This window comes from Miniopterus natalensis, chromosome 7 (assembly GCF_054644295.1).
Source record: "Miniopterus natalensis isolate mMinNat1 chromosome 7, mMinNat1.hap1, whole genome shotgun sequence".
Classification (NCBI taxonomy): domain Eukaryota; kingdom Metazoa; phylum Chordata; class Mammalia; order Chiroptera; family Miniopteridae; genus Miniopterus; species Miniopterus natalensis.
The window spans coordinates 18281082-18307135 of record NC_142087.1 but is presented as its reverse complement, the minus strand read 5'-3'; the positions used below and the strand labels follow the sequence as shown (position 1 = coordinate 18307135).

Sequence of the window (26054 nt, the reverse complement as noted above, 5' to 3'; positions counted from 1 at the left end):
CTGAGGTCAGAGCAGGGAATGGTGCTCTTGAAAGAGCTGGAAGATCATCCACCTCCAGGCAGGGAACTCAAAGGAGAAAATCTGGGCTGGAGTGGCATATCTCACCCCATCCCTTACTCCCCTGTGCCAATCACCCCAACCTTGAAATATCAAATGCCTGGACAAGAGTGCCACCTGCTGAGTGCTGCATGCCTCGGCAAGAGAGAAGTACAAGTTGCTCTCTAGCCCTGGACAGTCTTTGAAGATGGGTGTGAGGCCTGGTCTCTGTCACTCACCCACCCAGCTGGGAGCCACTACCTACCAAAAGGCCAAAGAGCACAGTAGCAAAGAAGCCCCCAATGAAGCCTTCCCAGGTCTTCTTCGGCGACAGCTGTGGACAGAGAACAAGTTCTTAGCAAAGGGCATTTTGATATCTCAGGCACTGGGACAATGAATACTTGTTATAAACCTCTCTCTGTTAACCACCTCACCTTCTAAAATACCTCCATGGTTGGTTTCTTTGTTCCCTGCCTGATTTCCCTCAGTTTCCTTTCTTCTTCATTGGTCATTCAAGTCATTTAACTATATTATAAAACAGTATACTAATTAAGTAGCAATACTCAAATTCAGATGGAAGTCCCCAAAGTGTGCTTATACAGTCTATAAAAATATTTTATTAGCTTTTTTTTCCCTGTGGGTAACTGTCAATGTTTTCCTTTGGTTTTTCTCTTAAAACAAATTTAGTACCTGCCTTTCTCCAGGATGACATGAAAACGTACACACACACTAGCCAGATCTCCGGTCTCCCAAGCTGACCTACTTGTATTAAGAGCATCACCCTCCCCTCATGGTAATATTTCATATTAGGGTGATCCATTTACCTTGATGAGTGGTGTCCGACCAAAGAAGAAGCCAAACATATAGGCCATGATGTCATTACAGATCACACAAGAAATGGGGACAATGAACCTAGAAAATAAACCAAAGGATCAACTCTACCAAGATAATATAATACCATTCATAAATTCCAGTACCAAAATAACTCATAGAGTACTTGTTACCCATTAAGAAATAACATTTTAAGTTAATATTTTAAAGAGATTTATTATTATTATTATTGATTTTAGAGAGAGGAAGAGGGGGGGGAGAGAGAGAAAGAAACACTAATTGGCTTCCTCCTGCAGATGCCCGACTGGAATCAAACCTGAAACCTGGGTATGTGCCCTGACTGGGAATCAAACTCACCACCTTTTGGTGTATGGGAGATGCTCCAACCAACTGAGCCACCCAGGCAGGTCAGAAATAACTTTTAAAAAAATAAAATACCGAACAAGCCCTTCCTAGTACCTGGCAGGTAGCAGGCATTCAAATGTTTACTGAAGATTAGTGAATAAATGAAAGTGACATTCTATTAAATGCCATTTATTCTTTTGTCATTATAAAGTAATTGTCTACACAATAATACAACTTTAAACTGTAAAGGAAAAAAGGAACGTAAGTTTTCCTTGTTTCTCCCATCCTATCTCCACTCCCCAAAGTAGCCACTTCTAATCATTCCTGATTTTCTTCTAGTAGTTGCCTCCATAACTCTAATAAGCAGTATACTTTATGTCTATTTCATAACTGGCTTTTTATTTTAAACTCTATACTACAGGAGCTCTATCTAGTAAGCCCAACCTTTCCCTAGGACTACCCTGACGGCAAAACCACCATCCACACACATAGCTAGATTTCTTCTCTGCCTCTCCCCGCTGGTCTGGTCACCCCATCATGAAAACGGGGGCAGTTTCCACACTTGTACCATTGCCCTCCTCTCCTCACTCTCCACTCTCTGACAGTCACTTAGGGTGGGAGTTAGAGTGTCTGTATTCTCCCAACCCCCACAACATTCACTCTGTGGAGGCTTCTAGCACATACTCTCTGCTCTACAACTGTAATTAAGTCCTGTAGGCTGAGTCTGAAAGCCAGTAACTGGAGATTTTAATACTGTATGGCGCACTGTAGAAGCAAGTGGCACATCTGGTCCTGAAGATGAGGACTTCGCATGTGCCACTGTTAAGAAACACCTAAGAGAAACTCTGAGAGAAAGGGAGGAGCTGCAGGACCCCAATTCCATTATAATTGTTTAACTGTAACACCTATAACGTTTATATGAGCTAGTCTCTGCTCTAAGCACTTTACATGTATTTACTAACTTATTCCTCAGGAGGTGGGGAATAGGATACCCTCATTCTAAGATCTGGCAACCAAAGCCCAGTCTTGGGTCTTACCAGCAATACTCTAGTACCTCTCTGATACACACTAGGATAGGCGCCACCTCTTCACTAAGACCATCCAGCTTCTTCAATCAGCCCGCTAATTTCTATCAATGCTGACAGATTTCCTGTTGAAACTGTGGTAGGCAGTTGGACAGACACGAGCAGAGCAAAGACGATGGGCCAGGTACAGAAGGTCACCAGGGTGGAAAGCCTGGGGTGCTCAATGGGCAAACCTGACAAAACAAGGTCCTCACCCCCAGGGTAACCTTTCTTCCCCTAGCACATCACTGGTCACTTGGTTTAGATGCCCTAACCTTTCTTATGGCTGGTCCTGCAGTTGGGACCCTCCTTTGACCTTTCCTCCCTTGGCCTCTTGCTAGTCCGGTGGTAGACCCCCTTAGAGGAGGAACTAGGAAAAGGAGAATAACCCTTAAGCATTAAGCCCCCAGGACAATGAGGTTCTGACCCGAATCAAATACATCTAGGCCTCAGTTGTATTTCTGCTCCAGCCCAGAAAAGCAGCAAAACCAGACAAGTGACATCATGGCTGACATCTGGACCAGCTGCAGTGACTAATGACCCCCCTGCCCTGGTGCCAACCAATCAGTGGAGACCCTGACCCTGAAAGGCCACACCTAGAAAGCTGATGAATATTCTGTTGAGACCCTCCCCTATAATCCCCACCCTTAAAAGCCTTTAGGACAGAGGACACAGCCACTCTCCCTTCTCTTTCTCCCCAGGCATGTTACCTTTACCCTTCTCTCTCCTAAGTTCCAAGGGCCCTTCTTTTGCCTCTGTAACTTGTTTTCTGAGCCCATTTCTTCTACCACTCACTTCTTCTACCTCTGTGACTTTCTAAATAAACTTCTCTCACAGTTTAGGTCTTGGCTCTGAATTCCTTCCTAGCCAGAACCCCAGGACCGAGGTCGCTGAACCAGGTCCAGTCTGACTCCACCAGTCTAACACCTGGTGCCGTTCTCACCGCTGCTAAAAAAATTGCTGCACTTTGGAATAAAATCTGACAATACAGTCATGTGCAGCTTAACTATGGGGAAAGCATTCTGAGAAATGTATTGTTAGGTGATTGTGTCCTTGTGCAAACATCACAGAGTGCACTTGCACAAACCTAGATGGGATAGCCTGCTATACACCTAGGCTATAGCCTACTGCTCTGTAGGGAGGAAAAATAATTTTCCCCCTACCCTTCTGGGCTTTTAGCAGACACATCCCTGTAATAAAAGAAAGATTAATAAAAGAAAGACAAAAGTTTAAAAACATATATACCAGGAAAATTGAGTAACTGGCCAAAATGGCTGAAACCACCACATTAAATAGCATCTTCAGCTGAAGACAAAAGAAGATACTGGAGGTGGGGGGAGTTGGTTATAGGTTATCAGGGAGAGCAAAGCAAACATGGGTAACGCTGTTTGCAGTCCATTCTCTTCTGCTTTGATAATGGTTTGTAAAAACAAGGTCATCTCCCTCTCCCAGGTACAGCAGGGAGATACTTACAAATGCAGATTTCCCTTACAAATGTAAAAGTATTTTACAAAGGGTAACTTCTAGTAGCTTTTCAGAGCTTCTCCAAAGTCTGATTTTTCTTAAAATTAACCAGCCTAAAATAATCCTTAAGCCAAGTAGAGATATTAGGGGCTGACACACTCTGTTCCCCTACAGCTCCTAGGCTACAAATCTGTACAGTATATTACTGTACTGAATACTGTAGGCAATTTTAACACAGTGGAGAGTATTTGTGTAATGCATCACGCTACTTCTCTAGGCAATAGGAATTTTTCAGCTCCATTGTAACCACCACGATATACAGACTGTCATTGATCAAATCGTTCTTAAGCAACAGCACATGACTGTATACATTCTTTTGACACATTGCCAGATTCCATTTGCTACCAGCTTATTTCAAATGGTTTATCTATATCATAAAAGAAATCAGTTTATCATTCTTGCTTCTCCCTCCCCATGCTTATCAACTTTAGTATTAAGAGTTCGATAAAACTCAGCTGTTATCATTGTTCCTTTCTTTTTTCAGGTGTGGGTTCTCATTCAAGTGTCAGTTCTACAGTTATTGAGCTATTCAAGTTTTCTTCTTCATGACATTTAGTAGTTTAAATTTTGCGAGGAAATCATTAAAATTTCCTCTAGGATTTCAAATTTGTTGCCATACAGTTGTACTGTCTTTGAGTCTTTAAATATCCTTGTACCTGTTAGTCTAGAACCGTGATTCTCAAAGTGTAGGTCCTGACCAGCAACACTAGCATCACCTGGGAATGTACTAGAAATTCAAATTCTCAAGCTCCACCTCAGATGTACTGAAGCAGAAACTCAGAGGTGGGGCCCAGCAATCTGCATTGTAACCAGCCTTACAAGGGATTCTGATGTAGCACAAGGTGAGAATCACTGGTTTAGAAGGTAAGGCACCTGTACATGAGAAACACACACAGAGTAAAAGGGAAAATTCCCTCACTGTCATCACTCACCAGATCATTCCCTCAAACAGGTTGTGGATAACGAGATGTGACTGGGTGACAACAATCAGTAACGTAACATGAGTCCAGCCAAACTGCAAAAGAAGAAAAAGACTCAACTTTACGTATCAGTTTACCTTGAAAGGAACTACAAAGAACAGTCAATGCCAAATAGAAAATTGCTAAGAAACAGGTAGGAAAGATATCTGCTTCTGCACCTTATTAGAAGTGAAAAGGTACAGAACAGGCCTCTGGGAGAAATTCTGTCCCCCATCTACAGGTCCATCAAGTCAGGACCACAGGGCTCACTAGTGAGTACGTCCTTCTGTGCTCTGAAAGCCTGGGTACTTCCAAGTACTTAATGAGTGTTTAGGGCACTCAGAAAAGGAATATTTTCAAGCTGAGAAAGTGATGTAAGATATCTGTGAACAATGACTGAGGTGCTGAGGCAGGATAGTAACAAAGTAGGAAATTCCTTGGCAAGTGGAATGAGGGAAATTGAGACAGGTAGTTAAACAAGGCTAAGCAATGTTAAGCAAGGCCTGCTAACAAACCACAAGATCTTATCTTCCCTAAGCGAGGACACTTAGGAGCAAATGGTTTACACCTCTCCTCCTCAACCAGAGAGTGAGTAGTTTAAATCACCCTAGTCAAGGAGATAGATAACAGAGACCCAGATGGTGCCATTAGGGCCAGCCAAACCCAAGAACAGATGAAGTCAGGAGAATAACAAAAAACAAAACAATTAGAGCCAGATAAATCCAAGATGAAAGTAAAGCAGTGAAGCTGACTAGAGAATGATCCCCAAATCCCTTATAAGCTTATTTTGGTGCATCAGCATATTAAAGAACACATCTGGAAAGCTGTTGACTATTCTTTTGAGACCCTCCCCTGAGACCTTCCCTAAAATTCCCATCTACAGAAAACTGATAAAAACTCTTTAAGACAAAGGACTCAGTGTGTTCTCTCCCTTGAGCATGCCTGCACCCCTTTTTTCCTCAGGTGTGTACTTTTGCTTTCTTTCTTCTAAGCTCTAAAGGTCCCCAGGAGATTTGCAACCAAGGAACAGTGGGTAGTGGCAGCTTGTCCAGGGCTAACCCCCTGAACCTATCTCCAAGGGCCCTCCTTTTGCCTCTGTAACTTGTTTCCTGGTCCCATGCAGCTCAGGGTGATTCACTTGTTACTGTGACTTCCTTTCCTGAGTCCACGCAGCCCAGTATGGCTCACTTCTGCCACTTCTGTTACTGTGATTTCCTTTCTTGCATCTAGGCAACAAAGGCTCACTCCTGTTGCTATGATCTTGCCTCTTCTGTCTTAAGTCCTTCCTTTGTTTCACTGTCCCCAACTTTAATAACTGTACTCTCAAAATCACTGGGACTTGCATTATGCAATCTTTCCTACATGAAGTCAAGAACCCAAACATTCCAGGCTGTGCCAGGGCAGACCTGCCTCGGTCTTGGTTTCTTTCCAGTGACAGTATCACCTTGAGCCTCACCTAGAGCCCACTTCTTCAGGACCAAGCGGAGAGATTGCTCAGGATGTAAATTAAGTAACAATGATTCAGTCTAAGTGAATGTACAGCTGCTAAACTTAAAAGGGCCCTCTTCTTTCATGCTCTGAATTTCAGATACATACAGGACAGACTGGACTCGAGTTTTGATACCTCACAGAAACGATGAGAAGCCTGTTGAGTTTCTGCAGAACTTCATTTAAACCAAGAATTCACACACACACACACAACTTCCCTTACCATGTAGAACTGCAGGCGGTAATGCTTCTTGACCAGACTCAATACAAACATGCAGAATCCTGGTTTGAGGAGGGAGGAGAAAGGGCAAAATGAATCACATTCTGCATTTACCTTTGTTCTAGTCATTTCCTTTAGCTGTGTACATGATCGCGACTGTGATCCTTTGGCTAACTTCCTGGCAGCAGCTAACCAGTATACAATCCCAAACCCCGGATAGGGGAGGAGCGAGGAAGACACAAACTAGTTCTTCAGATAGCAATGAGAAGGGAAAAAATGACTCCTTCAAGACAATCAAAGGAAGGCACTATCTTTAAATCTTGGAGACTACACTCAATTTAGGCTGCTGTTCACCAAATAAGAATATTTTGACCCAAGAGCAGGGGCAAACAAACAAGTCAGGCCAGCTGCCTGATTTATAGCTAAAATTTTATTGAAACACAGCTATACCCATTTGTTTACATATTGTTTGTGGTTGCTTTTATGTTACAAAGGCAGACTGGGAAGCAACAACAGAGACCCTGGGCCTCCAAAGCCTAAAATACTCATCATCTGGACTTTTAAGGAAAAGTTTTGTGACCCCTGTCCCACTGAAAGGGTCTGGTGAAGGGAGGATCTACCAGGTATGGGGTAGAGGCCACCCTTGCCCCTCTCTCATACTGACGCATATGGTGGCAAAAAATACCTGTAGCCTCCACCCACTTCTCCAGGAAGGAACAGGACTTTTATCAATTAAGTGTGCTGGGCTCTCAAAAACAATTCTGCCCAGAAGAGAGCATGCCTCTTTTCCAGACACCCCTGACCTCCCGCTGGGGTGCTGCTTTCAGGGTCTGAGGAGTGCCCTCTGAATATGTCTGCAGACCCCTTAGCAGTGGATTTTGTATCTTAGTGCCCAGGTGTCATTCACAGAGCTGATCAAAAATAGGTCAGACAGCCCTAGCCGGTTTGGCTCAGTTGTTAGAGTGTCAGCCCATGGACTGAAGGGTCCCAGGTTCAATTCCAGCCAAGGACACATACCTTGATTGCAGGTTCAATCCCTGGCCCTGGTTGGCAGTGAGGCAACCAATCGATGTGTCTCTCTCACATCAATGTCTGTCTCTGTCTCTCCCCCCCGCCCATACTCTCTCTGAAAAGCAATGGAAAAAATATCCTCAGGTAAGGATTTAAAAGATATATATAGCTCAGACAAATTGAGGTCAGGACAACTTTCTCAGGTGCCTCAAACAAGCTTTGAAGGCAATTATGAAAAACACTAGCATTATCAGAACTAGTGTACAGTCTGAACTGTGTTTAGATTGACCAGCACCTCACTGTTTATCAAGTTTTAACATATCTGACTTAATCCTCACAGTAAATCCAGTTTTAGCTCTAGATTATAAAAGAGCTCACTGAGACTCAGAAAGAGTAAGCTCTTGGCCGCACTGAGGTCACAGAGTCTTTGAAAATCCAAATCAGTAAAATTTCCACTGCACTGCAATGTCTGTCCTCCAAGGCAGTCTCCTAAGAAGATGCTTCTAAAGATGGCTGCCTGATTTTACACGTAAGTTATGAAAACAGGTGGTTTTTCTGTATACAATTTTAACTTTATATCCTTTTAGAATTTTGTTTATGCAAAATCATAGGTATGAATGTATAAAAATATGGATTCTTTTGTAACCTGCTTTCTAGACTTCCTCTCAAATAATGTAATACTTTTATATTTCCATATTTCAATAAATCTAAGTGATCCGTGTTGGAAAAAAACAGGTGGTTTTTGTTTTGGTCACATCGCAGAATCTCTGCCAACAGGAGACTCATGACAGGACTATGCTGTGCTGTCCTCCAATGGAGGCTGGAACACAGGGACAGGTGGCACAGACTGCAGTCCCCACACCCACACAGCCCCTCAGTCTTAATTCTCTTAATAGAGAGTTGCTAGAGCGTATGTAAGGCAAAGCCCTCGGCTCTGCTCCCCTGCACAGAGTTAACATCATCAAAACTTTACGTTAACCAAGAAACTCCCCAACTCCTACTCAGCAGACACACAAAACAAAACAGATACAAGAACTTGTGAGTCATTCAACACATACCTATTAGGTAGAGAGTAAAGGAGATGAACCGGTGGTATTTGCTGAGAATCCGCAAAGGCTCCTCTCTCTGGACCAAAGTGAAGAAATAATCCGTCACCGTTTCACCATAGAAGAAATAATTTACACACAGTAGAAAGTACCTGTAAATGAAGACAGGTCGTTGTGGTGGGGAGCACATGCACTGTAAAGTGAAGCTGTCCGAAAACCCTGAGGAGAGGGCCAGGAAAGCAGCCCCCCAACCCTTAAGACCCCTCTGTTCTCTAGTGACATTGCAGGTGAGAAGCTTGTGGCAGCTTTCACTCAGCCTCCATTTATCACAAACCTGGGTGTCGTTTCTGCCCCTTTTGCAGAGTTTCTATACCTAACCTAAGAACACTCAAATCATAAGGTAACGCTCCTAACCACGCCTCATCCTGCCTCTGGTCTTATTTCTACCCTCCCCAGCAGGAGCGCCGAGTGCTCATCGGGACAGTTGCTCGCTCCGGCTCTGTTGCCTGTCTGCTTTGCTCGCATCCATTCCCTGCCTGGAGCAACCCCTTCACTCACCTTTCTTCACTCACTGTACAAACACCATTTTCTTCATAAAACCCCGCCCAACCTAATATGACATCTGCCTCCCCAGCATCTACTTCTATAGCACATCAGCCGGTCTGCTTTCTTCTGAGGAAGATTTGATTCCTAATAACTACTAAAGACCCCTCCCAGGCTGGCCATGTGGTCTGGCCTAGGAAATATGCAGGCCCAGGGCCGTCACTCCCTCCCACCTGCCATCGCTGTAAACAGCTGCCACCAAAACACTTATCATCTAAAGCTGATATAGGTTCTATGGGGCTGGAGAGCTTACCAGCTGAGGGTCCTGAACCAGGGTAGGTCATAGGAGTGGTAGACATTGTAGCCAATGGTGATAATCTCATGGAAACACTTTATCTGAACACACATCACCTGCAGGACACACAAGAATTAGAACACTTGATATGATCTTTGGAAACAGAAACCAACACGCCATAGGCCTTCAAGAAAAACCGCTGTATTTAAGAAAAATGTCAGTCTTACAAGAGCTCAGCTCTTTTCTCTCTCATACCAACTCACATGGCAATGTAGCCTTTTATGTCACACAGAAGAGATCCAATTTCTCACAATAAATACATGCTCCTGAAGTTTAAATTGACTTTGTATTCTAGAACCTCCCAGGACTCAATCAGTTTCTTCCCCCTTTGACTTTGAATACAAATACTTGAAAAGCCCCAACATCTATGCTCTGCAGTCAGTTGTTAGTGATTTAACCTTGTCAATGACACTAGGACTAAGGGAAATGCACTGTGGACTGGTATTTCTTAATGAAAGGCCTAAGACTATGAGTAAGGCCCCAGGAAAACAATAAACAAAACCAAGAATCAAAGTCACAGCAGGGGTCACAGTATAATCAAACAGTTGAAATAATAAAATCAAATTTTAAAAGAGGCATCTTTAGCCACATACAACTGGCCTAGGCCAATGTCCCTGCACTTGGCTGCTAAAAAGGGAGCAGTCTCAGATATTCTAAGAAAGAAATGTTCTGTGGAGCCTGGACTCCAAATGATTCCCAGAACTAACCCAGCACCTGGAACTTCAGATGCCCAATCCTGCATGAAAAACTGAAGGCACAACTAAAATAGCACGCAAATGGCACTTACAATTATCATTAAAACCATTGGTCCCAGGTAAATGATGATGAAGAAAAATGCAATCATGGCCAAAGTCAGGATGCCTCTCACCCACCAGTTCTTCCATCTTAGAGAGGAGGGAAGGAGAAAGCACATTAGGAGCCCAGAAAGAACTGAAGCATAAACCCAAGGAGGGCGGCTCTTCCTGGGAGGAGAGGGCCTGAGGTCAGTCCTTTCCAGGAGCACCTCCTTCACCTGGACAGACAAACTAGCAACATGCTGGTGGGAGCAGGGCAAGGCCATCAGAGCCAATGCCTCATTGCTCTATTCCTGCATTGCTGTGGTGATAACAATATAAACAGTGATAATAACAGTTATCACAAATACGCACCCAGCAGCTTTATAAGGACTTAACATATATTAATTCATTCGGCCCTCAACTACCAGTTGTGAAGTGGTTAAGCTGGGATTGGAATCCTGGCTCTGGAACCCATGCCCTGAACCTCTGCATAATACCACCTTTCACAGGGACACGTGTGTGGGAACCACACATAGAAACACTAGAAACAGTTTTAGATAATGTTTTGGGGTCTTATAGTTTGTGTTGAAGGAACCAGAGTCTCAAGAGACCAGAATTTCAACCCTGGATTCACCTAATTAAGATGCTTCTCAGTCCTTCCAGGAGAATTTTTAAATGTCCACAATGGACATTTGTTGGAGAGGGAAAACTAAACTTTGAACTGGAAACTTGGGCTCCTCTGTGAAAAGTAGCCCAGTCACAAGCCCCAGGGACCCTTTCTCCACATGTGCTGTGTTAGTGACCTTGCCCTCTCCCCTGTTGTCCACCCTTCTTCCTCCTATAGCATCCTTCAACTGCCAGACCCCTCCAGGCTGTGCTCGCAGTTGCTGTAAGATGATGCTCAATGAAGCCCTTGGCAGAAGCAGGGGAACTGTGGCAATGCCAGTGGGCAGGCCTGCGCCGCACACTCTGACAGAGTAGATTTCCACCACAGACTGGGAGCTCCATGAGGGGCCTGGGTCCTCCATGGCACTTGGACACACAGCAAGGCCCCCTACAAGCACCTGCATCATTAAGCCAGTTTACCTTGAAGACAAGTTGGAAAGGGCCCTGTTGAGGACCTCTGGGGTATCGTCTGCAGAGGTTACCGGGGGAGCACCTTCTGCTCGGCTCTCACTGTCTGAAGCAGTCTCTCCATCTACCTTTACTTCTTGCTCGGACTCCTACAAAGCAGAAAAACAGACGAGAAAAAGGTCAACAATGCTGAGTAGGATACTGAGAAGAACGCCTGTTACAGGAGATCTGGACAAAGACCCAAGCTGGGCCTGAGGACAGGGCACAGTCAGGTGACATAACAGATGGGACTCATAGTGACCACGACATGTCCTGACATGTGCCAAGGCGGCCTGCTCTCTACTTCGAGAGAGACATGCATCTGCGCCTGGGGATGAGCAACAGCCCCACTCGACTCGATCCCCAATGCCTGGCAGGGAACAGTCCAGAAGAGGGGAGCCCGGCCGGGCGTGGCTCAGCGGTTGAGCATCGACCTAGGATCCAGGCAATCGGGGTTCGATTCCTGGTCAGGGCACATGCCCGGGTTGCGGGCTCGATCCCCAGTCAGGGGCGTGCAAGAGGCAGCCAATCAATGACTCATCATTGATGTTTCTATCTCTCTCTCCCTCTCTCCTCTCCCTGAAATCAATAAAGATATATTTAAAAAAAAAAAAAAAAAAAAAGAGGGGAGGAGGGACTCCATTGTACCCAAAGAATGCAAAAGGGGGCTGTGACTAGATTTCATCAGGGCCTCATTCCTGATCCTACTACTCAGAACTTTTAATTCTTTTTTTTTTTTTTAGAACTTTTAATTCTTAAGGAAATTTAGAATAGTTGCTGTGAGAAGATGTGGAGAAATCGAATCACATAGAATTAGACAGTAACAATACCACATAGTATTTGTATAGCCCTTCACAGTTTTTAGAGTGTTCCCCATACCTGTGAACCTCAGAGCAGGTCTGGGAGGAAGGGAAGAAACAGAGGAAGATCCCTATTTATAGATGAAGAGCCGGGCTCTGAGGAGCTCCACAGCTGGCCCCAAATCTATTAACCCAGGTCTTCTGACTTGAATTTGTTCATCCCACTAGATTTCCTCTTATTTAAGCATCTTGGAAGCCATTTTATTTTTTCAGTAAGAAATTCAAAACAAAGTAAATTAGAAATGGCAAAAGGATGTTTTACCACATCTTCAAAGATTTTGTTATATAAGTATACAAACATATTTAAGTTTGAATTACGGAAATTTGAATTTCCCAAATTAGTAAATATATGAAATAGAGCATCATTTCAATGATATGTTTGCTGGCCACTTGGATATCTTCTTTTGTGAAGTGTCTGTCAAGTCACTGGCTAGTTTTCTACTGAGTTTTCTGCCTTCCTTTTTATTGCTTTGTAGAAATTTTTTATGCATCTCAGATTTAAGTACTTTGTGTCACTAATGTGTTCTCCCAGCCTTCTCTAACCGCAGCCCTACCCTAGTCATTCCCTCTAGCCCCATACCTTCTCCCTCTTGGCACTGGCCACAGTAGGGGCTTAGAAGGAGATCTCTCTGTCTATTGCTCCCTATGGGAACCAAGATGCCTTGTTCTCATGACATCCCCATGCCTGGCACACAGAAAAATACTAATGGATGGAAGGAGGAAGTGAAGAGTTAATTCCAAGCATAGTAAAGAGATACCCAGCCCCTGCCCTCACGGAAACAGCTATTTCTAAATTAAGTTACAACTGTGATAACACCACAAAACAGAAGGCCTTTAGTACAAGATTACTCACACAAGAGACACCTGGTTTTAGTACAGGACCTATAGAGGTGGTCTTGCCATTTGGATCTGAGGGAAAGAGCTATAGCTTCTGATGACGGGGGCACTGCTCCTTACTTTGCCAAAGCTGAGCCAGGTGGCTCTGGACAAGTCACGCAAGTGCCTCTGTGCTTCACTGTCCTCATCTTATAAAAGGGGCCCAGAAAGGGCCCTCTTTACCTGCGGGGGGTTCACTAAAGAGATACAACCAAACTCCCACCCAAGGCTGTGTCCTATTCTACCACCCCGAGAAGTTCCGAAACACAGCAGCACCCCCAAAATTATCCCTTTCCAGGTAGACTGAATGAAGATGGAGGCATTCCGAACAGCTTTCCATTCTTTATCTTTTTTATTTTTTAGAAAGAGGAAGAGAGAGGGAGAAGGGGAAAGGAGGAAGGAGAAATGGGGAAGGGAGAGGGGGGAGAAACATTAATTTCACATTGATCGACTGCGTCCTGCAAGCCCCCTACTGGTGATCAAGCCCAAAACCCAGGCATGTGCCCTGACCAGGCATAGAACCAGCAATCTTTGGGTGCACCAGACGACACCAAACCAATTGAGCCACACAGGCCAGGGCTTTCCATTCTTTATCTTAACATTATTACCCACACCCGTCTGCAACAATCAGTAAAATGAGGTAAGGATGCTGAGATTATCTAGGCGACCCCTAAACCAAGGGGCTTCAACTTGAGAGAGCCTGAGCTTCATGGAGGCCTCTCCACAGAGGCTTTCCGGGAGCATCTAGAAGCCACAGGGGCTGAGCTTGATTGAGCACAGCAGGCGAGAGGGCATGTGCCTGTGTGCATCATTCACACACAGTTACATGCGCGTGTGCGCGCACACACACACACACACACACAAGACCCAGCACAAAGTTATTTTTAACTTATCCATCCTGTTGTCAAGGAGACTCTCAAAGGCTACTGGTTCCTCGGGCCAGGAAGGGCAGGGAGGAGCCAGGCAGAAACCCTGCAAAGGAGGGGCAGGGAGCTCCAGCTCCTCTGACTCCCGGACCTTCCAGGCCCTTTGATAAATGTTAGCCCAGCACTGTTTCCTGCAGCCGCAGTATCAGCATGTGCGATTCCTCTCTTTCCTTGCTGGGATGGGGTGAGGTGAAGGGAGGTGTCTTAAGGTCAGAAGTAATAGGAGAGAGAGAAAGACACAAAGACACTGACTTGTTATTATCAAGAGGTAGGGTCCTGGGGTGAACAACAGGAAATTTAAATGCCCTGAAGGAACAAGCCTGAAGGAGAGTAACTTCCTAGGTTTTACCTGCCAGGGTCCCAGGCCTCACCCCAGGCCACTGAAAAAGAGCCCTTTTCTGGAGGCTCCCTCTGAGCAGGAGACCAACACCTACACAGACAACCGCTCTCCCACCAGCAGAAAGGCAAATTCCTGTGCAAGGGGAGGAAGGAGCACACCCTCAGAAGACATGGATTTGGGGGTGGAAGGCAAGTCAGCCAGCTCTCCAGGCTCCTGACCTTCAGCCCCAGTCAAGTGTCACAGGAGAGCAGGCCAAGGGAACAGAAACAAGAGAACCTGGAGAGGTCTACAGGGTTCTGGCTCCTCCCCACACCATGGGCAAAGGCCTTGTGCTTGGGCCACTAATGCCTGAGTAAAGGAGGCCAAATGCAGCTTCCATAGTGGGCCCAGAAGGAAGCAAGGACCTGGAGCCCAAGTTCTCATCCAGAAGAAAGTGGCACATGCCGAACCAAGAGTCAGGGTGCGGAGCATGTTCACTGGTTTGTTCCCCCAGGGGATGGCAAGACAGGCAGATGGAAAGAAGACTTTCTGCAGGAGGAGGCAGCAGCCAGTCAGGGAGAGCCGGGCCCAGGGTCAGGCTCTCATGCTCACTGCACTCGGCACAGGCCTTCATTCTCTGGTCTTCCCAGTGGGGAAAGGATCCCTCATCTTGGACGGTTCTTGGGATGATCAAATGCAACATCAATGAATGTCTATAAAAACTAAAAAGGGGCTGAATAGAAACACCCCCCCACCCTTCAGTACCCTGACCACAGTGCACAAGAACCTTAAACACCCACCCCAGGCAACCTGGGTACCTTTCCCAAGGAGGGTGGAGTGGGGAAAGAGTGCTGGCCAGCAGGCCTTGCTGAGAACCATGTGCCAAGCAATTACATGAGCTCAGCATTGCTGCCCTGCTTCCTCCTTCACACCTTCGATCCATCCAATAGGCAGCCCCAACTCAAAACTCATCCGCTTCCCAAAGCAACCGTGGAGGTGGAGGCCTGAAACATAAAGGCAGTAAAGGTAGTACACTCTAGTACTCTCTGAAGTGGGATGTGTGCAATGCAATCCACTGAAGTGTGGGGGAAAACAGGAGAACTTATTTCTATTTATCTTGTTCGTATTTTCTTTCCTGTGCTTGCTTTACAATGGACCCATCAGTACATGTATACAACTTCGTAAGTTTGTGCCAGCTGGGACACATGTGGGCATCTTGTTTCCCACTGCACTGAGCAGTGTCTGGACCATAGCAGGCACCCAAAGATTTGCTGAACTAATAAGATAATCAATTCTACTTGACCTACCATAGATCAGCGTCCAGACTGCACTGAGAGTATGGCAGGACCCATTTGATTTCTAGCTTACTTGCCAAGACGCACACACTGGCCTCCACAGTGGCCCTCACAGCAGGATCAGACCAGTGAACATTCCGCTCCCCCTGCCCCCCAGGTAGTAGGTCTGAGGACCCAGCTCAGTAGTTCTGGGACTAGCACAGGGCAGCAAGGAGAGGCTGCCTTGCTGCTTCAAGCAGTCCCAGCCTCGCCCCGCCCCGCATCCCCTTCTTCTTTCCTGCCCCCTTTCCTTCCTTTCCTCCCTCCCTCCCTCCCAACCCAAGGGCCCAGATCAGGGGTTAAGTGGAGCAGATCCTCTCAAATTCTGTCTCAATCACCACCCATCCTCCCCCACTCCCTTAGCCATTTCCCAAGGGGGTTGGTGCTGGTGTAAACAGGAAACAAAAGTGCTGCTGCAAAAGGAAGAGAAAACAGCTCCCTCTGAGGCCTCCTTCCTTCTGGTTCACTTAGATCTTACAGGGAAAGGCAGAAGTACTCAGAGTGATGGACACATGGAGTCCCCTGGGTACCAAGGGCTCAGGTAAAACCTGTCAACGTTTTTGGAGAAACTCACGCTCCAAAGGCTCCTCCTACCTGCCTCCCAGGGCCCCTCTCTCAGCCACAGCTGCCCAGAATCCAACACCAGCACTGACCTGGGGCTCAGAACAGCAAAGAAGCCTCCATAAACAGAAGCAAGAGAGGGCACTAGGGAGAACCAGAGGGAGCAGAGGGGTAGGAGGAGAAGCTCCTTGTGCAAGGTCTGGCTTTTCCTGGCCTGGGGAGGGGCCTGGCTCAGGCTGGAAAGAGCACTCGGGAGAACTCATTTACACTGTACGCTCAGGGTGAGAAATCCTCCTTCTCCCCATTCCCTCTCAATTCTCAGGCGTTCCTCAAGGCCTGCCTTGGGCTTACAAAAGCTTACTGCACAGCATCCCTTTGAGGCTCCCCTTCTGTTACTAGTTGGTATCAGAGGCCCACCCTCCAACCTCTATTTCTCAAGACTCCACATTGACACCCACAAGTGGCAAGTCAGAGCTTGACCAAAAAAAGTGTGGCTGTGGCCAGGCTGGACAGGAGCCCGGGGCATTGTGTCAACTGGGCTCCAAGCAGATGGGACTTACTCCACCCCACACCCCATTTCTTTACCAGATGCCAACTTAGTTTTGTACCTTGCTGAAGAAAATATATTAACATTCTGTTCATGTTTGCCTAAAAGGAGCTAGCAACTAGGAAAAGAAAATAAGTGGAACCATCCACTAGGCTTTTTCTTCTCATTTTCAAGGCAATTTCATTAAAGGTAGTACAGTAAGTCCTCACCTAATGTCAATAGGTTCTTGGAACTGCGGTGAAAGGACATATAAAAAAACCAATTTTACCCTAGGCTAATTAATATAAACAAGAATTAAGTTCCTACAGCATCTCATCAATGTCATAACAACGTTAAACGAAATGATGTTATTCGAGGACCTGCTGTACTCAATGCCCTGGCTGGTTATGCTCCCAAAAGCTCCATCCTATCTCCTGGGACTGCATTCAAATTCATCAGCTTCATTTACTGAGTGACTCCATAACTTACACAAACTATGTTTTGCACTGTTTTAGATGCAAATTACAACCCCTGTCCTGGAGGAGAGTCATTAGGCTGAGCCTAACCTTTCTGCTAAATACGGGCTTGCATCTTCTTAATCAAACCCTGCGGCAGCTGCCAGGGCAAGTGACTCCTCCACTTCCAGACACATCCCCAGGATAGAAATTACAGGTTTATCTTGAAGAAGAGTGTCAGGAGAGAGAGGGAGAGAGAGGGAGAGAGAGGGAGAGAGAGGGGGAGAGAGAGAGAGAGAGAGAGAGTGTGTGTGTGTGTGTGTACACACATGCACATACAGTGTTAGAGATGGCAAAGAAAATATTTCTAGCTTTTTCTAACGCTAACTCCATTTGACAAGTTCCACTGTCTGAACAAAGGATCAAATAGGAGGAGCCCTGTTCTGAAAGTTTAGAATCATCCCCCCTATGGCTATACCCTGTCCTCCAAAAGCCTCCTACGCCAGATAAACTGCTGCACTTACAAGTACTCCACAGGTAACTGCACTCACACCAAAGAGCTCCAGAGAAAAGAGGCAGAAGGACAAAAGGCTCGTGGGAGATCCAGCTTTATAAAATCTAACTCTGGCTATGAAGCATCTACTTCCAGACAGTAAGAGGGCACTTTTCATAATCTAATTTAGGTTTCAAACCCATCAAATGTAAGGACTGCCCTATTCATATTTGTTTACCTTGAATCTTTGCCTTGAATCTGCTAAAAGCTCAGAGTGTTTTTTTTTAAACTCAGTGAATTTTAATTAAATTCATCAACCTTTATCTACAAGGCCTAGAATAATGGGTGCCACCATTATTAGTGTGGGGAAGACAACCCTAGAACTACAGTCATACAAATGCAACTAATAACTAAAAGGGCTGTGATTGCAGCTCTTCCCAAAGGTTTAAATCATTGAGGGGAGAGGAGCCCCCAGGGGGCACCCATAAAACCCAGGGTGGTAATGAGCTGTATTTCCAGACAGCAACTAATGTGTTGCCAGGAATAATGGATAAACAGGCATAGTGAAAGCTTTTAGAGCCCTAAATGGTTCAATCCTGCCCTACAAAATGTGTAAGTCTGTGCACATTTTCACTCCTTTCCCCTGAATAGTGGGAAATGCTTCAAGCAGAGACACACATCTGTCCTTTGAGTCAACTGGACTGCATACTGGAGCACTCCTTCCAAAGCTAACACTTAAAGATGCTACTCTCACACTAAGAAACATCTCCATTTTTCTTCTTCCTAACATCACTATCACCTGAAATTATTACACATTTGTCTGTCTCTGCCACTGAAATATAAACTCCATGTGGAAGGGACTTTTGTCTTTCACTGCTATATCCCCATGGCCTAGCATATAGAAGGTCCTCAATAAATGTTTCTTTGCAGAGGGAGGAAGGGAGAGACAACAAAGGATTAAGGACTAACTAAGGAACTCTCCACTCCTGAGTCTGTAGGTTAAGCTGGCAGCCATAAATACCACATCACAGAGCCAGCCACTTACCATGTTTACACAGATTTGCAGACTCCACAAGTAGAAGGAATGTGAAAGTCTTAAGAAAGTTAGAAGGCCCTGGAAGGTGTGGCTCAGTTGGTTAAGTGCCATCCCATGCACCAGGAGGTCGCCAGTTTGATTCCCGGCCAGGGCACATGCCCGGGTTTCGGGCTCGATCCCCAGTAGGAGGCATGTGGGAGGTAGTAGGTCAATGTTTCTCTCTCATCCATGTTTCTCTCTCTCCCTTTCTCTTCCTCTTTCTCTAAAATCGATGAAAACATATTTAAAAATCTGCTAATCCGTAGTGAAATTTCTAAAAAAACAGAAGTCAGCCGTTTCATCAATAACAACAAAAAAAAAGGCTTTAAGTGTTTGGGGTAGCAAATCTTCTACCCAGAGATTACTGTGCACCTCTGCAACAAGGACACTTTAACAGGACATTTGTCTTACATTTTGTTAGTCAAAAAACAAAGTTCAGGTGAGTAAATTTTAAAAATCTAATTGACTTTATTCAATGATTTATGAAATCAGGCAATACTAATCTAGCAGATAGAAATAAGCTCTGTACAAAATGAAAGACTTCTATAGGTAGAAGAGATGGGAACAGGAAGTTAGGCAAGGCAAAAAAACCAGATTACTTCAAGGTCACTTTCCCTTAGGGCACGGGTAGAGAATGTCATACGGCCAGAAAAAATTATTTGGTCTGGCTCTGACAAGGCAACCGCATGTGGGACTCGAAATTCAGTAATACTAGGAGCTTTTTTCATAGCTAATTTTTAAGTTGATAATTTTCTATGGGCCACAGATGATGTTATAAATATCCAAATGGCCCTTGGCAGAAAAAAGGTTCCCTACCCCTCCTTTAGAGGATGGCAGGGACTATAGGCGAATTACCTAACTAGTGCTGACCAAGTGATTCCTGGCTGACTAGTTTAAGATTCTATTTCTAGGGGAGCAAAAACTGCTAAATCAAGTCTCAGTTTGGTGATGTGGGGCTTAACATAAGTGATGCATTTGGGACCTCTTGTCTTGTTTTTAACATCTTGAATCTCCATTGCTCTTCCACCTGCAAAAGCCTTAAGAGCTAGTGAATGAAGAGGCTGTCTACCCCCATAATATAGACCCTGTACTTTAGCGCTCAGGAGCAAATCCTAGAGCTTACTATCAGGCCACTGGCCATCAGCATACCTGCCTCTCCAAGTTGTCTCTTACTCAGAGAACTCTACAGGGGAGAATTCAGAGAAGGCCAAGGCTCTTAGAATTAGGCCTAAGCTAAAAATGGACAGAGCCAGGAGAGTTCACAAGTTCATAGCTGAGAGGGTGCTCAGGCCCAGTGCCTAATCAAGGACTTCTTGGGGCAGACTGGGACATCAGCCTCAACTGTTCTCAGAGCATCTGCTCCTCGAGGTGCTGGCTAGAAGCAATGGCCTCACAACCAGAAAGGCTTGAGGATGACAGGGCAACTCAGCAGACATGCCCTGCAAGTAGGCATTCTGGAGCCTGAGGGAGACATGGGGTGGGAAGAAATCTATCCACAGTTTTCTACACAGGAAAGGAAATGCAAATCAGCAAAGTGCTTTCCTGCACAGTGAGGATGGGAGCTGGGCACACCCAATCCAAGCCATTTGTCACACCTGCATGCCACCTATGGCCCTGCAGTTTCATTCTAGGGACTGGGAGGGCGGGTGCAGAGCACAGAGGATGATGCCATAAAAGCCTCGAAACCACACAACCTCCAGAACAATGAACAAATGTGCACAACTCATATTCACAAAAACACAAACAAAAAACGTTCTCAGTACTTAAGAATGGTAATATCAGAATTCACTAAAGCTACATTAATAATGAATATCAATCCTATAAACACAAGATGGAATGAAAAACTAGACCAAAAAAACAACAAACAGTACTAGTTGTGTGATCCTGGAATTGGAAGAAATCATGTCACCTCTGGGCCTCGGTTTTTTCATCTATAAAACAGAAACAAATCCCATCTCAAGGATATTAGAGAGATAAGACAAGATAAGCCTGTATTTTTCGATCTGTGGGTCAAAACCTACTGGTTCTTGAAATCAATTCAGTAGATCACCACTGGCAAAAAATAGGGGGGGGGAAATGATGCGAGAAATTAGGCTAGGGGCTGCTACCCCTGAGAGAGGAACTGATTAGAATAAATCAGTGGGGAGCCTTCCAGGTACTGGTAGTGTTTTGTCTGTTCCAGGGGCAGGCTGCAGAGATGTGCGCATTTTATGAAGACTCATCCCACTGTATAATTATGATATGGACATATTTCTGTACATATATTACATTTCAGTAAAACTTTACTTAAAAAGTAGAGTAAGAATCAAACAGAACAGAAGACTTTTGAATGTATCACAAATAGTAAAAGTACTGCTTCATGAAATTTTTGCTTCAAAGTGATTTACATATGAAACCTTGTACTAGGACACAATGTAAAATGTATTTATTCCTGTGGATCAAGGTCCAAAAAAGCCTGAAAGGCCTGAGGCAATGCAGAGAAATATGTTGTAAACTAAGTCACCATAGAAACGTTGGTTGTTGTGGGGGAGGGGGCAGGAATAAGGGGGAGACATGCATTGCTGACCTTTTACAGATGAAAAACTAAAACATAAAAACATAGCACCTGTGTGGTACAAAGGCATTCGAAATGTTATGCCTCTCCATTACCCTACTTATGTCTGAGCCTTACTCACTCCTAGGTTTCCTTGCATACAAGCCTTTCTTTCTCTCCACAATCCTCAGAAAGAGGGAGAGAATCGACCAATAAAGTACACTTCTGCCTGAAGACTCTTACTCCAGTTCAAAGAAACTAATAATGAGATAAACTGCCAAACTAGTGATGAAACTAAAGACAAACAGGGAATGCTATCTTTGAACCAAAAACCACAGCACATAGGCAATTAAAAGGCTACAGTCTGTGCAAAAAAAAAAAAAAATCCTCAAAGTTATCAAACAACAGGTGGGATTTGGAGATGAAAGATTAAGAGGAAAGAATTGCAGTTCAATGGTCTCATCACATCCCTACTCCCAGAGTTAGATTTTGGCACAGAGAAAGAAGTTAAACAAAAATTTGCTGCCTGGTTGGTGTGATTCAAAGGTTGAGGGGTTGACCCGTGAACCTGGAGATCACAGTTCAATTCCCAGTCAGGGCACACGCCCGGGTTGTGGGCTCGATCCCCAGAAGGCGGGTGTGCAGGAGGCAGCCAATCGATAATTCTCTCTCATCATTGATGTTTCTATCTCTCGCTACCTCTCTCTGAAATCAGTAAAAACATATTTTTTTAAAAAATGTGCTGAGCCTGGCTGGCATGGCTCAGAGGTTGAGCATAGACCTATGATTCGGGACATGGAGGTTAGATTCTCGGTCAGGGCACATGCCCAGGTTGCGGGCTTGATCCCCAGTGGGGAGCATGTAGAAGGCAGCTGATCAATGACTCTCATCACTGATGTTTCTATCTCTCTCTCCCCCTTTCCCTTCCTCTCTCTGAAATCAATAAAAAAATATATATTTTTAAATGTGCTGAAATCAATGTCACTGGTGATGTGTATGTATATATATATTTTTTCTCTCTCTCTTTTCTCGCAGATATTTCTAATGAATTGACCGTTACCTTTCTTAAGTTCTGAAATGGCCAACAGACCGTAGGAAGACATTTCTTTAGGCTCCTGCTTGAAACCAGCAGTTTCGGCAAACTGCTGGCCTTGATTCAGGGCCAACGTTGATAGATATTTTTAAAGAGCATTTATTGCATTTTAAGTTTAATAAGTTTAATTTTGAATTTAGTAAATGTAGTTCTTTAATACATTTTAGTAAGTTTTAATTTTGAATAAAATTTTAATTTTACTTAATCTACTAACCTACATAGGAACAGTCATTTTTATGTTTAGCATTTAAATTTTTATGAATTTAAGTTTTTACTTGACGTTCTGTAGCATCTGAACCACTTAGTTTTACTTACTGTCTCTTTAATTTCATAAAAGTCTTCTTAACATAAAACTTTTTTTTCTTAATTCTCACCCGAGGATATTTTTTTTAAATGACTTTTAGAGAGAGAGGGGGGGAGGGAGGGAGGGAGAGAGATAAGTTGCCTCCTGTACGTACCCCGACTGGGGATTGAACCCCAAACCTAGGTATGCGACTGGGAATCAAACCCACAGCCTTCTGGTGCACAGGATGACGCTCCAGCTGAGCCGCCAGCCAGGGCTTTAACATAAAGACTTTTAAACAAAATCCTGGGGTTGATACTAAGCGCATCATGTTAATGGAGCATGGTACTCCAATATTAAAAATAAATACTGACATGCCAGTATTTTCTTTTTACTCCTCACTCCAGTCACTAAGCTCAACAAATTCCTCCTGAAACCAGAGGCCTGGCTCTCACTGCCCAACCAGTTGCTAATCTTCACACTGTCTTAGCACCACTCAACCTCTTAACAACACCATGTACTGGGAACAGCCAAGACCGAGAGTGAGCAGGGGTTTATGACATCAGCGGAGCTGTGCCTTCAAGCTCTGCCTCCTTTGTTCCCCTGAGACAGTCAGCTTTGCCACCCTGTTAGGAAACTCTCATGACAGATCAACATGCCTTCACTTAATTGTGTGGAAGCTACTGAAATCTAGGACTGGGAGGCCAACTCCAGAGAATGCATCTCCTGAGCACAAAGCAAGAGATGGCACCTAACCAGAATTTGGACAGCCAATTTCCACAGAAGCCTGGAGAGGGAAGGAGATGAAGAAATGGGGTCTGGAGTCAAGAGGGTTCCACAGAGAAACTGGGGTTTAGCAAGACCTTAGGGTAAAAGGGTTCCATGCGATGCAGCCTGCAGGGCTGCGCTGACATGCCCTTGCCCCCAGCTTGCAGGACCCAAGGAACGTGGTGGCCACTGTCACCACCTCCTCTCTCCAAAACGAATGCAGAAATGAGGTAAGGACTCCCCCACCCTATATGGCCCCGCTAGCTAATGCTGAGATGATCACAGGTCCTTTTACGGGCTCGTTGGCCAAACTGTGGAAGTAATATGACTGGGGGACCAGGAGGCCAGGAAGGTGGAATGACTGCGGCAAAGAACATGGAACTCAGATTCAGCTCGCCTGGGTTCCAATTCTAACTTGAATTTCAGGCCTTTCTGCTCATCCTTGTAAATAGGAGGCAATGCTTCTGATAATCCAACAAGCCCTCTTCTGGAAATGTATGCAAGTGGGCAGTTGCTCACTGCACGGTCAGGGAGTACACTAACATCACACCCTGCAGAGCAGCTCCCCTGCCCCAGGGGCCCTCCTCAAGGCTATCACAGCAGCATGTCTGAAAAATGGATAATAATTTCTTTTAATCCTTTAAGAACAATACCGCAATCTAGATTTCTCAACTTAACCATCATAAAACTCTTAAAAATCAGTAAGATGTGAACATCCCAATAGAAATATTAGCAAAAGAGAAAGACAATTTGCCAAATATCAGTAACCTGCATACTTATTTAATTTCACAATAATAAATGACATAAAATATCAAACGAACATGAGAAACCATTTTTCTTACATTGGATTGAATGAGTAGATGAAAGAATAGTCACTGTGGACCAGGGTTAGAGAAAACGAGTACACTCACATAGCACTCATGGAAATAAAATTAATGCGACCTTTCTGAAAGGTCGTTTGGAAATATGTATTAAGAGCCTTTAAATGGTTCATATCTCCTTTGATCTAGTCATTTCATGTAGAGAAAATACCCTGAGTATCTAAAGAAACACATAATTTATATGAGAATGCTCAGTACAGTATTATTTCTAAAAAGAGCCTATATGTCCAACAACAGAAGATTCTGCCACGATCTATGTAACAAAGAGGGAGGGATGCCAAGCAGCCACTTTAAAACCTTAGGAATTTTAACATTAGTGGGACGTGATGAAAATGTTACTAGCAATTATATTCTGGTAGTGAAATCAGGATGCTATCATGTCACCTCCACATTTTTCACAAAACAAGTACTGCTTCCACAATTTTAAAAAAGTACAAAATGAATATATCTGAGCCCCTCCCTCCTCTGTGCTGACACTGTTGTATATAGGTTTACCATGATTTCAAATCTACTTGATTATGACAATGACAAAGACAAAAGAAAGCTGTTTTCAGAAGTAAAGTTGTTTTGATATAAGAATGCAAGGATGTCATCATTCTACATCAGTTGTCATTGATAAGCAGTCAGCAGCCCCTCTGGGGCTGGCTTATCTATAAGAATGCATGGAGAAGCAACTATGGTAGGGGGATATTTAGTAAATAAATACAGAGTTTGTGAGCACCATTTGAGAATTTTGGAACTCTGTGAAGAACCTTGGGGCATTCGCTCCTTTCCTCCAGGAAGGCAGTGGTGATAAACCTCACAGCTGGCCCTGTGAAAGAGATCAGCCCGCCTACCAACACTGGCACCTTCTTTCCCTAGCAATGTGCTCCAAATCGGCCTTAGGCTGGACCCCACTCTCCGAGGTATTTTAATTCATAAAAAATGGTACACCTCATATTAAATTTGGACTTTATTCCCCTTACCTGGAACAACAGTGTGATTAATCTTTCATTAGTTTGGAGAATGTCGTTTCTTTATTTTACTTATTAAGAGATGTTAACCTACATGCTATTGGCTTGTGAAATTATAATTCCCACAGCAACCCTGTGCTAAATAAACTGCTGGCAAAAACAACTCAGTCTCTGAGCATAACTTTTGCTGCCTCCCAAAACAAAACACACTTTTCCTGGCTTCCCCCTAAACCCTGGGCATGGCCCTCAAGGCCTTCCCATCGCACCTGGGGACCCGACTGATCCTCTGTCCATCCTTCCAGGCACGTTTCTGCTCCTCCGGTTCAAATGTCCACCCGCAACAAGCCCCTTCCTCTGCCCCTGCCCAGGCAGTGCCAAATACCTTAGAATAGCGAGTGAGCCCTGGAAAGGAGAATGGATGCTGGGAAAATGCTCTAACCAACTGAGCTACCCAGCCAGAAAAGTCAGGGCTCATTTTAGTGTTTTGGATATTTTATGACCAACGAGAAATGTAAGTCATGTGTTAAAACACCAGACCCAATACTGAGGCAATTCTTTCTGAGATCTAGGAAATAAGACGTCCACAGCTACCAGGAAGGATTCAAGGGGAGCCTTCTGGAGCAACGAGATGTCACTTGTCTGGTGAAAAGGCCCTAGGAGAACTGGTATCTCTGGAAAAAATAGTTCTTTGTCAAAAGTTCTCAAAATAGCTACTCCCCAGTGGCACCTTTTCAACAGATCACTATGTGCAAATTGCAAAGTCTCTGTACAGAGAATTCTGTGGAACAGACAGGAGACATAAATGCC

The 26054-nt window shown here is 44.6% G+C and overlaps 1 protein-coding gene and 1 non-coding gene across 2 annotated transcripts in view; both read right to left on the bottom strand.

Moving 5' to 3' along the window:
- The window catches only part of CDS2 (CDP-diacylglycerol synthase 2), a 45929-nt gene that overhangs the window by 9253 nt on the left and 10622 nt on the right, over positions 1 to 26054 (bottom strand). The window contains exons 2-9 of the mRNA XM_087818858.1: positions 11285 to 11421; positions 10210 to 10306; positions 9381 to 9478; positions 8537 to 8676; positions 6471 to 6529; positions 4733 to 4815; positions 861 to 948; positions 302 to 370 (exon numbers count right to left, since the gene is read on the bottom strand). Coding sequence (XP_087674984.1) covers positions 302 to 370; positions 861 to 948; positions 4733 to 4815; positions 6471 to 6529; positions 8537 to 8676; positions 9381 to 9478; positions 10210 to 10306; positions 11285 to 11421 — 771 coding nt within the window. The remainder of the gene's footprint in view (positions 1 to 301; positions 371 to 860; positions 949 to 4732; positions 4816 to 6470; positions 6530 to 8536; positions 8677 to 9380; positions 9479 to 10209; positions 10307 to 11284; positions 11422 to 26054) is intronic.
- LOC148092714 (small nucleolar RNA SNORA2/SNORA34 family) lies at positions 22303 to 22435 on the bottom strand. Its single transcript, XR_015714843.1, has one exon. It is a non-coding gene; the product is annotated as a small nucleolar RNA SNORA2/SNORA34 family (small nucleolar RNA).